The sequence below is a fragment of the Chrysemys picta genome, chromosome 17 (genome assembly GCF_011386835.1).
Source record: "Chrysemys picta bellii isolate R12L10 chromosome 17, ASM1138683v2, whole genome shotgun sequence".
Classification (NCBI taxonomy): domain Eukaryota; kingdom Metazoa; phylum Chordata; order Testudines; family Emydidae; genus Chrysemys; species Chrysemys picta.
The window spans coordinates 24,104,975-24,119,836 of record NC_088807.1 but is presented as its reverse complement, the minus strand read 5'-3'; the positions used below and the strand labels follow the sequence as shown (position 1 = coordinate 24,119,836).

The following is a 14,862-nucleotide window of genomic DNA, read 5'->3' as shown; positions in this document are numbered from 1 at the left end:
GCGGGTGACCACTGGGCGTGCCTCAGTTTCCCCTGGCAGCTACGCAAGTATCGAGGCGGTGGGACAAGGGGGGGTGAGCGCTGCAGTGACCCCTAGAGGGCAGGTGGGATCAGGCCGCCTGGGCACAGAGACCGGCCCGCCTGGCAACTGGGGCCCAGGGCCCGTCCTCTGCAGGGAGCCGGCCCGGAGGTGTCGGTGCTGGCCCGGGAAAGGGACTTGGGGGGGGGCCCCCCAAGATGTGTTACTCGCGGGCTGGGGGGCAGGGGCAGTATTGGGGCTCACACTCACCGGTGACGGGATTTCCCCCATCGTATTTAGGGGGGTCCCAGACCAGGATGGCCCAGTCCTCCCCCACGGAGGTGATGCGAACAGCTTCGGGGGGGTCGGGAACATCTGGAAGACACGGGGGGGGGGGGACACTGAGACCAGCTTGGCATGGGGAGGGGGGGGGGGCCTCCCATCCCGTGACCCCGGCCGCGACCCCCTGACCTGTGACACTCCCTCGACCCCCAATCAGCACCTCCCCCACCCTGCCCCCCACAACCTCTGTGACCTCACCCCGGCAGCTCCAATCAGCGCCCCCATGACCCAGCCCAACACACCCGCACCCCCCAAACTCTCCGAGGACCCCTGCATGGCCCCCGGCCAGCCACAGCCCCCCAGTGCCCTCCCACCCAGCCCCCCGCCCCACAGCCCTCCCACCCAGCCCACCACCCCACAGCCCCGCCCAGCCCCCTGCTCAACCCCCCTGCCCAGAGCCCTCCTACCCAACCCAGCCCCCTGCCCAGCCCCCACCCCACAGCCCCACCCAGCCCTGCTCCCCGGCCCCCCCTTACCGACCACCTTGATGTGCAGCACGGCGCTGTCCTGCCCCATGGGGTTGGTGACGGTGATGCAGTACTTGTCCTCGTCGCCCCGCTCCGCGCTGTCGATCACGAAGCTGCTCTCGTCCGGGTGCACCTCGATGCGGGCGCGGCCCTCGGTGTTCGTGAACACCTGGGGGGCCGGGGGGGGCTCAGTGCCCGGGGAACCTCTGCCCCCCCGGGACCCCCACCCCTAACGATTCCCTCTGGGGTACCCCTCACCCCCTCCTGGCAGAGCCCCCCACCCCCAGGAGCCCCCCACCCACTCAGAGACCCCCCACCCCTCGGCCCCAGCACCCACCTGGTCGCCCTTCATCCAGGAGACGGTGGGCGCGGGCTCCCCGGTGATGGGCACGTCCAGCCGCACCTTGTTCCCTGCCACCACGATGATGGTGTTCTCGGCCGTCTTCCCCGAGCAGTCCAGGTGGATTTTGGGGGGTTCTGGGGGGGGCAGAGGGGGAGGGGTCATCCCGCCAGCCAAGAAAGGCCCAATCCCTGCCATGGCCCAACCCCCAAGATAGGGGGGTCCCCCCAGCTCAGCCCCCCAGCTCTGTGCACCCTGAGCTCCCCCAGGCCTGCACCCCTGTATCCCCAGCACCCCCAACCCTGACCCCCCTGAGTTCCCCCAGTCCTGCACCCCTGTACCCCCAGTCCCTCCCACAGCGCCTCCAACCCTGATCCCCCTGACTTCCCCCAGTCCTGCACCCCTGTACCCCCAGCCTCTCCCACAGTGCCCCGCAGCCCTGACCCCCCTGACTTCCCCCAGTCCTGCACCCCTGGACCCCCAGCCCCTCCCACACACCCCCTGTAGATAAATCTCTAATAATTTTCATATGACTTTACATTGTGCCTCTTCATATAACCTTGTGGTGGGTCTACCCACGTGTGACCTCTGTTTTCATGGGACTTTTTATCAAAGCCTCATTTAGAAACTTTGCATTGCCCTTGGTATAATATTATAGCCCCTCAGGATAGAATAAGATAGAAGAAACATTTCTGTTTGCTAGCAGTAGAACAAGAGCTCTCCCCCCCCCCCCCCCCCACTCTTAATCAGTTGCCCTGTTGAATGAATGAGGTGTGGATGAGCAAGGCATGGAAGGCAGCACCTCCAGACAGCCTCAACTGTTGGAGAGGGGCTGGGAGCCAGACCCAAGGACAATAAAACGTGTCAAGTGGGCTCGTTAAAGACAAGCAGACATACCGACGGCCTCGGGGGTTAGAAGCAAGCACCTTCTTTTGGAAACACCCTCTTTGCAGCATTGGGACAACCCTCACAAGAAAGCAGCACAAAGGACCAATGGACACAGACACAGAGTTTGAATCTGGTCTAGATTTGCATAAGAGGGAAGCTGCTATTAGGGTTACCATGCGTCCGGATTTTCCCGGACATGTCCGGCTTTTGGGGGCTCAAATCCCCGTCCGGGGGGAAATCCCCAAAAGCCGGGCATGTCCGGGAAAATCGGGAGGTCAGCCGGGCCCGCGGGGAGCCGGCCAGCCGGTCAGCCAGGCCGGCGGGGAGCCGGGCCCGCGGGGAGCCGGTCAGCCGGGCCGGCGGGGAGCCGGGTCAGCCGGGCCCGCGGGGAGCCGGGCCGGCGGGGAGCAGGGTCAGCCGGGCCGGCGGGGAGCCGGGCCGGCCGGGCCGGCGGGGAGCCAGGCCGGCGGGGAGCCGGGTCGGCCGGGCCCGCGGGGAGCCGGGCCGGCGGGGAGCCGGGTCGGCCGGGCCCGCGGGGAGCCGGGCCCGCGGGGAGCCGGGTCGGCCGGGCCCGCGGGGAGCCGGTCAGCCGGGCTGGCGGGGAGCCGGGGCCGGGAGCCGGGGGTGCGCCGGGCCGCCGGGGGCCGGCAGTGCTGGGCGGGCCGGGGGTGGTCGGCCGGGGCCGGCACCCCAGGGCCCGAGCCGACCCAGGCTGGAAACGCCAGGGGGCCAGCCTGGGCCGCGCCTCCTCCCGCCACACCCCCCTTACCTGCTTCAGGCTTCCCGCGAATCAAATATTCGCGGGAAGCAGGGGAGGGGGCGGAGACTTTGGGGAGGGGGCGGGGCCGGGGGCCGTGGAGTGTCCTCCATTTGGAGGCACAAAATATGGTAACCCTAGCTGCTATAAAAGTGAGGTGTCTTGCACAGGACCCCGGGTCTCGTCTTGTCAACACGGGAGCATCGATCCGGATCGGCAGAAGCCCGGCTCCACCCCTCCCCCATCTAACTCACCTGGCCAGTGAAGTTAAGGGGAGCAACTAATTGGTAACAACAAGACGGAGTGTGTTTGTGTGTGTGTGTGTTTGTGTGTGTGTGTGTAAGTGTAATATATTATATGCATATAATACAGTGTTAATAAATACATGTATTACTAATAAATGTGGCGTTTTGTCTTATTCCCCCTGAAAAGATCCTGCGCAGTACTTTAAGTACAACACCCCAGCCCTGTCCCCCTGAGCTCCCCCAGTCCTTCATCCCCCTGTGCCCCCAGCCCCTCCAACAGCACCCCCAACCCTGTCCCCTCTGAGTTCCCCCAGTCCCGTACCCCTGTACCCCCAGCTCCTCCCACACACCCCCAACCCTGTCCCCCCTTTCCCCAGTCCCTTACCCTTGTTCCCCGAGCCCCTTCCACAGCGCCCCACCCCTGTCCCCCCTGAGTTCCCCCCAGTCCTGCACCCCTGTACCCCCAGACCCTCCCACACACACCCAGCCCGGTCCCTCCTGAGGTCTGGGCACTGGGGAAAGGGGCAACCTCGCCCCCCACATCCATTTTCTCCCTCCGCCTTCCCCCCCCCCCCACTGTCCAGGCCTGAGGCCGGGGGAGAGGCTCACCTTGCTTAGGGACATACTCCACCTTGATCTCTGCGGAAGAAGGAGAGGAAAGGGTTAACAGGGCCCCCAGACCCAGGGGAAGCTCCCCCTTTCCCACGCTCCAGAACCCCAGCGCTTCGAGCTTCCCCCCAGCAGTGCCCCCAGCCGGGGATCCCGGCGCTGCGAGCTTCCCCTCAGCAGTGCCCTCAGCCAGTGCTGCGAGCTTCCCCCCAGCAGTGCCCTCAGCCTGTGCTGCGAGCTTCCCCCCAGCAGTGCCCCCAGCCAGAGATCCCAACGCTGCAAGCTTCCCCCCAGCAGTGCCCTCAGCCAGAGATCCCAGCGCTGCGAGTGGGGGTCCCTGGTGCTGCGAGCTTCCCCGCAGCAGTGCCCTGTCCTGCACTCACCCAGGAAGTTGAGCTTGGCGGAGAGGGAGATGGCGAAGCCGTCGGGGACGAAGGTGTAATCGGCCTCGTCCTCCGGCCTCACGTCCTCAATCACCAGTTTGTGGAACCTTAGCGGGAGGGGGCAGCGTTGGGGGGTGGTTTGGCTGCTTGGGGGGCAGTGCCCCCGTTCCCGCCCCCCCAGCGCCGCGAGCTTCCCCGCAGCAGTGCCCCCGTTCCCGACCCCCAGCACTGTGAGCTTCCCCGCGGCAGTGCCCCCGTTCCCAACCCCCAGCGCCGCGAGCTTCCCCGCGGCAGTGCCCCCGTTCCCGACCTCCATCGCTGTGCGCTTCCCCACAGCAGTGCCCCCGTTCCCAACCCCCAGGGCTGCGAGCTTCCCCACGGCAGTGCCCCCGTTCCCGACCCCCAGCGCTGCGAGCTTCCCCACGGCAGTGCCCCCGTTCCCGACTCCCAGCGCTGCGAGCTTCTCCGCGGCAGTGCCCCCGTTCCCGACCCCCCACGCTGTGAGCTTCCCCGCGGCAGTGTCCCCGTTCCCGACCCCCAGTGCTGCGAGCTTCCCCACGGCAGTGCCCCCGTTCCCGACCCCCAGCGCTGCGAGCTTCCCCGCGGCAGTGCCCCCGTTCCTGACCTCCATCGCTGTGAGCTTCCCCACAGCAGTGCCCCCATTCCCAACCCCCAGCACTGTGAGCTTCCCCACGGCAGTGCCCCCGTTCCCGACCCCCAGGGCTGCGAGCTTCCCCACGGCATTGCCCCCGTTCCCGACCCCCAGCGCTGCGAGCTTCTCCGCGGCAGTGCCCCCGTTCCCGACCCCCCACGCTGTGAGCTTCCCCGCGGCAGTGCCCCTCTTCCCGACCCCCAGGGCTGCGAGCTTCCCCGCGGCAGTGCCCCCGTTCCCGACCCCCAGCGCTGCGAGCTTCCCCGCGGCAGTGCCCACCTGCCCTTGTGGGTGATGTGGATCCGCTTGCCGGGCCGAACCTCCACCCCGTTCCTGTACCATTTGCCCGTCACCTTCTCGTCCGACACCTCGCACTTGAACTCGGCCTGCTCGGCCGCCTTGACGGTGAGATCGGCGATGTCCTGGAGCACCTCCAGCTGCTTGTCTGGGGGGTCGGGGGGGCACAGTCAGGGGGGACCCGGGACAGTCCCAACGCACCCCCCTCCCGGACTCTACCATGTCCCGGCCTGCCCCATCTCCAACCCCCCCTCCCTTCCCCCCGGCCGGTACCTTCGACCACCAGCTCGGCCTCGGACTGGCCCCCATTGGTCATGATCTTGTAGTGGCCGGTGTCCTCCTTGGTGGCCTCGTTGATGATCAGATAATGCTTCTTGCCGTCTTTCTTGAAGCGGTACTTGAAGGCCGTGTCGCGGGTCAACTCCACCCCGTCCTTCATCCTGGGGGGGGCAGAGAGCAGAGGAGGGGGGGTGGGATGGACGGCCGGAGAGAGGGGTGGACGCAGACAGGGCGTTGGGACCGTCCGACGGGCGTGAGGGCGCGGAGACAGACGGACAGCCAGGTGGGTGAACGGACATGTGAGTGTGGGGACAGAGGGATGGACAGAGGGGCGGGCGTGGGGACGGACGGACGTGGGGACGGGCGGCTGGACAGACAGGTGGGCGGGAGGGCAGACGGGTGGACTGAGGGGCGGACGTGGGGACGGATGGACGGATGGATGAGGGTGGGGACAGATGGATGGACAGAGGGGCAGGAGTGGGGATGGGCGGGCGTGGGGACGGGCGGATGGACAGACGTGGGCGGGAGGGCAGACAGATGGACAGGCGTGGGGACTGACAGGCAGATGGGGGGCGGGGCTGGGGACAGACGGATAGAGGTGGGGACAGATGGATGGACAGACGGGAGGGCAGACGGGTTGGACAGGCATGGGGACTGACAGGCAGATGGGGGGCGGGAGTGGGGATAGATGGGCGGGGGTGGGGGCAGATGGATGGACAGACGGGAGGGTGACAGGTGGACAGGCGTGGGGACCGACGGGCAGATGGGGGGCGGGGCTGGGGACAGACGGACGGACAAATGGGGGGTGGGGACCGACGGGCAGATGTGGGGCGGGGCTGGGGACAGACGGACGGGGGTGGGGACAGACGGACAGACAAATGGGGGGTGGGGACCGACGGGCAGATGGGGGCGGGGCTGGGGACAGACGGACGGGGGTGGGGACAGACGGACGGACAGGTGGACCTGCCGGGGCCGTTACCACATGACTTGGGCTCCTTCCTCCGACACCTCGACCTCCAGCTCCACCCGGTCGCCCACGAACACCTGATGGTCGTCCAGGCCCTTGGTGATCACCACGGGCGGCTCTGCAGACGGACGGACGGGGGAGGGTCAGGCGGAGCCTGTTCCCCCCCCGTCAACCCCCCCCGCCAGCTCCCCCCCCCCCCCCGCCCGCGCTCACCCTTCACGAAGAGCTCGGTGAAGAGTTTCTCGTCGGCCACGGCGCACTCGTAGGCCGCGTCGTCGGCCAGGGTGCACTTGTTAATGGTCAGGATCCGCTTCTTGCCCACGTTCTCAAAGATGTACCTGGGGGGGCGGGGGGGTCAGAGGGGAGCCCGCATCTGAGCAGCCCCCGGCCCAGTCCCCAGAGCCCAGCCCCCAGGCCCCCCAACCCAGCCCCCAGTCCCCCAGAGCCCAGCGTCCCCCCAGCCCAACACCCCCAGCCCAGCGCCCCCCCCAGTCCAGCATCACCCCAGCCCAGCCTCCAACCCCCCAACCCTGTGCCCCTCAGCCCAGCCCCCAACACCCCCCAGCCCAGCCCCCAACACCCCCCAGCCCAGCCCCCAACACCCCCCAGCCCTGTGCCCCCCAGCCCAGCCCCCCAGCCTGGCCGGCCCCGGCCACCGCTCACTTGGCGCTGGGTTTGAGCTCCTGCCCGTTCTTGTACCACTTGATGGGCAGGTCGGGGTCGCTGATCTCCACCACCAGTTTGATCTTGTTGCCCTTGTCCACCTGGTACGCGGGGTCCAGCTTCTTCGTGAAGGCTGCGGGGGGGGGGGGGGCGCAGGGGGCTGAGCGGGAGTCAGGGGGGCCTCGGGGGGGGAGGTTCTGGGGGGCTGGACACACAGGGGAACTTGGGGCCGGCGCTGGGCTCTGAGGGGCAGCGAGGGGTCCCTGGGACAGGGGCTGACCTCGGTGGGCAGTGGGGGAACAGTGGGGGGTCGCTGGGGCTGGGCTCGGGGTGAAGCGGGGGGGTCCCTGGGACAGGGGGTGCGTTTGGGGGGCAGTGGGGGGAGCAGGGGATGGGGCACCTAGCCGGGAAAGGATGGATCCCCCACCCCACCCCCGGCCAGGTGCCCCCCCCCAGTCCCATCCCACGGACCTGCGCTCTTCTTGACCTCCACCTTGGCCTTCTTGAGGCGTTTCAGCATGCCCCGCAGGTCCGTGATCCCGTACTGGAAGGCGATTCGCTCGTATTCGCTCTTCTTCGTCACCCCCTTGAGCAGCTCCCAGATCTCGGGGGGGAAGGCGTCCTCCTCGTCATCCTTCTTCTTCTTCTTCTTCTCCTCCACCTGCACCTCCCTGGGGCGGGTGAGGGGGAGGGTCAAAGTGGAGCCGGCAAAAAAAAAAAACCCTCCACCCACGAACTAGGCCCAATTTTTGAAGAGGCCGAGGGCTGCCTCAGTTTCCCTCTGAGTTTGCGGGGGGGGGGGGTGTCCCCTGGTGGCTGGGGGGGTTAACGCAGTCATTAACGACCCAGCTCAGCAGAGGGGCCAGCGAGACAAAGAGATGCCCCCTCCCCCCCAGGCTGAGCGATCCTCACCTACCAACAGGGCACCCTGGGGTGGGGAGGGCACGTGGGACCGGAGCTGGGGACCCAGGGGTGGCTTGGCCCGGACAGAGCGTCTCCCACTCCGCCAGGGAGCCCTGGGGAGGGACGGGGGGTGCTGGCCCCGGCTGGGACCGGGGGGGCTGCGGTGCCGGCCCACTACCGAGTTTACTTCTAGGAGCCTGGGGCCGGACCAGGGCAGAGACCAGAGCCTGGGACCCCGGGACAGACAGACAGACCCATCCGGTGCCCCACTGCAGGGACAGACGGACAGACACATCCAGTGTCCCCCCCCGCCTCATGGACGGACGGACAGACAGACCCACCCACCGCCCCGCTCCAGGGACGGACAGACAGACAGACCCACCCACCACGCGCCCCAGGACTGACAGATAGACACTTCCCCCCCACACACCCCCTGGGGCACCTACCTCTTCTTTAGCAACCCGCTGAAGTCCAGCTCCCCGGCCACGTTGTCCTTCCCCTCCCCACTGCGGAGAGAGAGAGAGTGTCACCCCGCAGGGCACTGGCTGTGGGGCACTGGCGGGGGAGTTGTGGGGGACGCGGTGGGGCACTTGCGTGTTGGATTATGGGAGACCCTGTGGGGCACTGGTGGGGAGATTATGGGAGATGCTGTGGGGCACTGGTGGGGGTTGTGGGGGGGCACTGGCAGGGGAGTTGTGGGGATGCTGTGGGGCACTGGCGGGGGAGTTGTGGGGGACGCTGTGGGGAGCAGTGGGGCACTGGCAGGTGTGACAACGTGGGAATGTTCTCAATGTTTTCTCTGACTACCGTGTGGGTGCCTCAGTTTCCCCTATGCTAGGGGGTGGGACAAGGGGGGGAGATGCTGTGGGGCACTGGTGGGGGTTGTGGGGAATTGTGGGGGATTATGTGGGGCACTGGTGTGAGGTTGTGGGGAATTGTGGGGGATTCTGTGGGGCACTGGTGGGAGGTTGTGGGGAATTGTGGGGGATTCTGTGGGGCACTGGTGGGGGTTGTGGGGGATGCTGTGGGGCACTATTGGGCACTAAGAGCGCTGGTGGGGGGAGTTGTGGGGAGCTGTGGGGCACTGGTTGGGGGAGCTGTGGGGCACTGGTGGGGGTGTTATGGGAGGCACTGTGCGGAGCTGTAGGGCACTATGGGGCGCTGGTGGGGAGTTATGGGGGACACTAGGGCGCTGGGTGTGGGGCGCTATGGGGCACTGGTGGGGGAGTTATGTGGGGCGCTGGCACTCACGTCCGTTTGAAGGCCTGGAGCACATTGTCACTCTCGTCCGTCCGTGGGGCTGGGAAAGAGGGATGGGGACAGGATGACGTCCTGCTTCGGCCCCCATGATCCCCGCCCCCTCTGCCTCTGCTCTGGGGGCGTGTCCCTGCTCAGGGTGGGGTTTTGGGGTCTCCCCAGCCTTGGGGAGACTCTGGGGGGCATCCCTGACCCAAGGGGGTGTCCCTGCCCTGGGGGGGTTTGGGTCTCCCCAGCCTGGGGGGGCTCTGGGGGGATGTCCCTGCTCTGGGGGGTTCAGGGTCTCTTCAGCCTGGGGGGTTCTGGGGGGGTGTCCCTGACCCGGGGGGGTCCCTGCTCTGGGGGGGTTCAGGGTGTCCCCAGTCTGGGGGGCTCTGGGGGGGTCCCTGCTCTGGGGAGGTTCAGGGTGTCCCCAGTCTGGAGGGCTCTGGGGGGGTCCCTGCTCTGGGGGGGTTCAGAGTGGCCCCAGCCTGGGGGGCTCTGGGGGGGTCCCTGCCCCCCGACTCACCCTCCACGTCGATGTTGAAGGTGCACATGTCGCTCTTCTCCTTGCCCATCACCTCGCAGCGATAGTCACCCCGGTCCCCGATCACCACCTTCCCGATGTGCAGCTCGAAGATGTACACCTGGGGGGGGGGGCGCCATCAGTCCATCTGTCCATCCGGCGGGACTTGGGGCTGCCCCCCCACCTCGCGATCGACCCACAGGGACGCCCACAAAGCCAGGGGACCCCCCCGGCCGGGCGAGGCCTGGCTGCCCAGACAGAGCCCATGGGGGACAGAGGGGTGGGGCTGGGGGCACACGGGGGATGGACCCGCACCCACAAAGCTCCCCCCCCACTCCAGCCAGCCCCACAACCCGCCCCAGCCGGCCCCCCCACTCCCCATGCCCCAGCCAGCACCCCCTATGCCACTCCTACCCTGCCCCTCCTGCCCCGGCCGGCCCACCCCATCCCCCAGCCAGCCCCCCGCCCCCTTGCCTCGCCCGCCCCGGCCCCCCCGGCCAGCCCCTCCCCGCCCTGCCCCCCCGCTGCGGCCAGCCCCCCCCCCGCCCCCCACCTTCTTCTCCTTGTCGTAGGTCTCTTTGAACTGGAAGCGGAGGCCGCTTTTGATGCCCAACTCCAGCCACTTCCCCTTGAACCACTTCACGCCCGGCTTGGCGGAGAGCTGGGAGCCGTCCACGTGCACCTGCACCGCCACCTCCTTCCCTGGGGGGGCATGGGTCAGCGACCCCCTCCGGCCAGAGCCCCCCATCCCCCGACCTCCCGCTGGCCAGAGCCCCCATCCCCCGACCCCCCTCCGGCCAGAGCCCCCCATCCCCCGACCCCCCGCCGGCCAGAGCCCCCCCATCTCCCGACCCCCTCCGGCCGGAGCCCCCCATCCCCCGACCCCCTCCGGCCAGAGCCCCCCAACCCCCGACCCCCAGCCGGCCGGACACCCCCATCCCCCGACCCCCTCCGGCCGGAGCCCCCATCACCCGACCCCCTCCGGCCAGAGCCCCCCATCCCCCGACCTCCCGCTGGCCAGAGCCCCCATCCCCCGACCCCCCGCCGGCCGGAGCCCCCCATCCCCCGACCCCCCTCCGGCCAGAGCCCCCATCACCCGACCCCCTCTGGCTGGAGCCCCCATCACCCGACCCCCTCTGGCCGGAGCCCCCCGTTCCCCGACCCCCTTCCGGCCGGAGCCCCCCCGTCCCCCGAGCCCCGCCGGCCAGAGCCCCCCGTCCCCCGTCCCCCGACCCCCTCCGGCCAGAGCCCCCCATCCCCCAACCCCCGCCGGCCAGAGCCCCCCATCCCCCGACCCCCTCTGGCTGGAGCCCCCAAGGCCCCAAATCCCTCTGGCAAGCAACCCCACCCCCATCCCTGACCCCCCTCTGGCCAGAGCCTTTCCCAGGCCCCCAACATCCCCAGGAGGCCCCAAGATCCGCCCCTCCCAGGCGGATGCCCCCCAAGACCTACCACACTCCACAAGGACATGGCCTGGCTTCTGCAGGAACAGGCTTGGGGGCTCCTCCGGCTTGTCCTGTGGCTTGGCGTCTGCAGACAGGGAGACGGGGGTCAGGATGGGGTGCCTGGGGCAGCCGCAAGGACTGTGGGGGGGCTGGGAGGTTCCAGGGGCTGGGATGTCACGGGGGGAACGGGCCATGTCTGGGTGCCGGGTTCCCGGGGGCTGGGATGTCATGGGGGGAACAGGCCATGTCTGCGTGCCGGGTTCCCGGGGGCGGGGATGTCACGGGGGGAACGGGCCATGTCTGGGTGCCGGGTTTCCGGGGGCTGGGATGTCACGGGGGGAACGGGCCGTGTCTGGGTGCCGGGTTCCCGGGGGCTGGGATGTAGCGGGGGGGACAGGCCGTGTCTGGGTGCCGGGTTCCCGGGGGCTGGGATGTAGCGGGGCGGGGACGGGCCATGTCTGAGTGCCAGGTTCCCGGGGGCTGGGATGTAGGGGGCGGGGGACGGGCCATGTCTGGGTGCCCGGTTCCCGGGGGCTGGGATGTAGCGGGGGGGACGGGCCATGTCTGGGTGCCGGGTTCCCGGGGGCTGGGATGTAGCGGGGGGACGGGCCGTGTCTGGGTGCCGGGTTCCCGGGGGCTGGGATGTAGTGGGGGGGAGGGGCCGTGTCTGGGTGCCGGGTGCCCAGGGGCTGGGATGTAGGTGGGGGGGACGGGCCGTGTCTGGGTGCCGGGTGCCCGGGGGCTGGGATGTAGCGGGGGGACGGGCCGTGTCTGGGTGCCAGGTTCCCGGGGGCTGGGATGTAGCGGGGGGACGGGCCGTGTCTGGGTGCCGGGTTCCCGGGGGCTGGAATGTAGCGGGGGGACGGGCCGTGTCTGGGTGCCGGGTGCCCAGGGGCTGGGATGTAGGTGGGGGGGACGGGCCGTGTCTGGGTGCCGGGTGCCCGGGGGCTGGGCTATTGGGGCCGGGGGGATGCTCTCCCAGGTGCGCATGTGAAGGCCGCGTCCCGTCCCAGATCCGCTCACCCTCTGGGTGCTGCTCCACTGGGGCTTCTGAAAGGAAACCAGGATTTGGATGAGTCAGAGCCATAGCCTCCCCTCCCATTCCCAGCCCCCGCAAACCCAGCGCTTGGCCCTCCCCCAGGGACGAATCTGGGGATTTTCTTAGCGCTCTGCATGCACAGTGTGTGTGTGTTTCCCCTGCGTGTGTAACGAGGGCGGGAGGGGGGGACGGGAAGGCGCTGTGCCGGAGTAGGGAATGTTAACCTGATAATGGTGCAGGGGAGTTTTACTAGTTTACTGCTAACACAGGGCGTGCCTCAGTTTCCCTGGGGTGCTGCACCAATACCAGATGGGGATGGGAAACAAGGAGATGACTTCACTGCGGGATGATACCTGAGGGCCGGCACCTAAAGGGTGTCGGTTTCCCTGCGTAACCTGAGCCCAGGAGAGGGCTGGAGCCAGGTGACACCTGCCCGGGAAACTGGACAAAGACTGGAGGAGGAGGGGGCGGGGGGGGGGGCGGGGGGAGGCGGCTGGAGCGAGTTTCAGTTTGGAGCTGGCTGGGGAGACGGGGAGAGGCCCAGAACCTGGATCTGGGGTCCCTGCCCCCCAAGAGGGACCGGACTGAGGTTCCTGGTTTCTGTACCCACAAGCTGTGTGTTGGACTGTGTTCCTGTCGGCTAATAAGCCTTCTGTGTTCCCGGCCGGCTGAGAGTCCTGGCGCATCGCAGGAAGTGGGGGTGCAGGGCCATGACTCCCCCACTCCGTGACAACTGGTGGCAGCGGTGGGATGTGCTGCACCCCGGGGATGGCGCTTCCTGCAGTGAGTCAGTGGGGAGCAGTAAAACGAAGGGGGACTGATGAGGCCCAGGCCTGCTGAAGGCTCAGAGAGGAGCTAGGCTTAACCCCTGGCAGTGGGTGACCCGCGAGAAGGGCTGTTGCAGGAATGGGGTCCCCTGGCGAGCGGTGCCAGGGGCAGAGGAGGCTGCGGCTTGACCCTGGCAGAGAGGGGGTGACCTGGAGAAGGGTGGCACAGTCGGGGTCTTCCTGGAAACCATGGGGAGCTGAGAGCACCCAGGCCTGCGGGTGGCCAGCAGGGAGATGTATCTCCATCGCCTTAAGGGGGAGGAGGAGGAGGAGGATCGCTCGGAGGAGCTGAGCCCTGCCCCGGAGGGAAGCAGCCCCGCGGCACCGGCGTCTGTCCCGGCTGGGAGGGGTCGGACTGATGCCAAGGGCACCCCGAGGCCCCTCCGATCTATGGCTAGGGGCGGGGCTGGAAGGAGTGAGACGAACCCCGGGGGCACCGTGACCCCCGCGGCCAGCAGGGGATCCTCACGACCAAGCTCCCCGTCGCTGGAGCTGAGGCGGCTGGAACGGGAGAGGGAGATAAAACTGGAAGAGTGGGAGGATGAGGAGAAGGAGCGGGAGGATGAGGAGAAGGAGCGGGAGGATGAGCTGGAGCTGGCGAGGCTGAGGGGCAGAGAGCCCCCCGCTGCGGTGAGCGAGGGGGGACCCAGGACTGCCTGGGGCTTTGATCAGCGCATCCTGTCCCCGTGTGAGGAAAGGCAGCACCTAGGTGAATTCCTGATGGCCTTTGAGAAGGCCTGCGAGCTGCACAGGATTGACCCTGCTGGCAGGTTCCGGTTTCTCACCCCCTTACTGAACCCCAAAGCTGTGGGGCTGTACAGCCGAATGGAAGGGGCGGAGACAGAGGACTATGAACTGTTCAAACAGGCCCTGCTCCGCGGGTTGGGGCTGACTCCCGCGGCGTACCGGAAAAAGTTCCGGAGTCTGCGTAAAACCCCTGAGGTCACATATCTAACACTGGCCGTCCGGATGCAGGGGTACGCCAGCAAGTGGGCAGATGGGGCCCAGACGAAGGAGGACCTGACTAAACTGCTGGTACTGGAGCACGTGTATGAGCGGTGCCCACCCGACCCGAGGCTGTGGTTGATGGACAAAAAGCCAGAGAACCCGCGACACACAGGGCGGCTGGCCGACGGGTTTGTGAAGAGCCGGTCATGTGGGGGACAGGAGGAGTCCCAAAGGAACAGGCCCACCGCGATGCAGAGAGAGAGTCAGCCTGGGACCTCCCAATGGACCACTCTCCCCTGACCTGGCTACACCCGATGAAAGGAGCCAACGCCAAGCTCCTGAGATGGAGCCTGCTCCTGCAGGATTACGAGATGGCGGTGGTCCATGGGAAGGGGAGTGCTAGCAGGATAGCTGATGCGTTGTCCCGGAGGGTGACCCCGCTCCGTTCAGTCTCGAAGGGGGGAGAGATGTGACGCAGTTGGGAGTATTAACCTGGGAATGGTGCAGGGGAGTTTTACTAGTTTACTGTCTTCTGCTAACACGGGGCGTGCCTCAGTTTCCCCGGGTACTGCACCGATACTAGATGGGGATGGGAAATAAGGGGGTGACATCACTGCGGGGTGATACTGGAGCCAGGTGACAGCTTCTGACCGGGAAACTGGACAAAGGCTGGAGGAGGGGAGCCGGCTGGGGAGACAGAGGGAGGCCCAGAACCTGGGTCTGGGCTCCCCACCCCCCAAGCTGGACCTGACTGAGGGGTCCTGATTTCTGTACCCACAAGCTCTGGTTTGGACTGTGTTCCTGTCGGCTAATAAACCTTCTGTGTTCCCGGCCGGCGGAGAGTCCCGGTGCATCGCAGGAAGTGGGGGGTGCAGGGCCCTGACTCCCCCACACCCCGTGACAGGCGCCCGGTCTATGGATGGGGCTGAGATCTCCAGCCCTGCAACAAAAGGCCCAGGACACGCCGGAGGTTTGGGTGGGTGGGAAAAGGGGTCACAACCAGGCCCGGAAACGGCTGGACGGATTCTTTC

The 14,862-nt window shown here is 67.8% G+C and overlaps 1 protein-coding gene across 2 annotated transcripts in view; it reads right to left on the bottom strand.

Moving 5' to 3' along the window:
• The window catches only part of MYBPC2 (myosin binding protein C2), a 35,334-nt gene that overhangs the window by 9,456 nt on the left and 11,016 nt on the right, over window positions 1–14,862 (bottom strand). The window contains exons 3-19 of one of the 2 annotated variants that reach the window (XM_065571048.1): window positions 12,041–12,067; window positions 11,025–11,102; window positions 10,126–10,274; window positions 9,576–9,693; window positions 9,062–9,110; window positions 8,257–8,316; window positions 7,379–7,578; window positions 6,908–7,040; window positions 6,458–6,582; window positions 6,257–6,362; window positions 5,272–5,438; window positions 4,981–5,146; window positions 4,050–4,156; window positions 3,667–3,696; window positions 1,165–1,304; window positions 837–996; window positions 289–393 (exon numbers count right to left, since the gene is read on the bottom strand). In XM_065571048.1, coding sequence (XP_065427120.1) covers window positions 289–393; window positions 837–996; window positions 1,165–1,304; window positions 3,667–3,696; window positions 4,050–4,156; window positions 4,981–5,146; window positions 5,272–5,438; window positions 6,257–6,362; window positions 6,458–6,582; window positions 6,908–7,040; window positions 7,379–7,578; window positions 8,257–8,316; window positions 9,062–9,110; window positions 9,576–9,693; window positions 10,126–10,274; window positions 11,025–11,102; window positions 12,041–12,067 — 1,920 coding nt within the window. The remainder of the gene's footprint in view (window positions 1–288; window positions 394–836; window positions 997–1,164; window positions 1,305–3,666; window positions 3,697–4,049; window positions 4,157–4,980; window positions 5,147–5,271; window positions 5,439–6,256; window positions 6,363–6,457; window positions 6,583–6,907; window positions 7,041–7,378; window positions 7,579–8,256; window positions 8,317–9,061; window positions 9,111–9,575; window positions 9,694–10,125; window positions 10,275–11,024; window positions 11,103–12,040; window positions 12,068–14,862) is intronic. The other variant, XM_065571049.1, reaches the window with a different exon arrangement.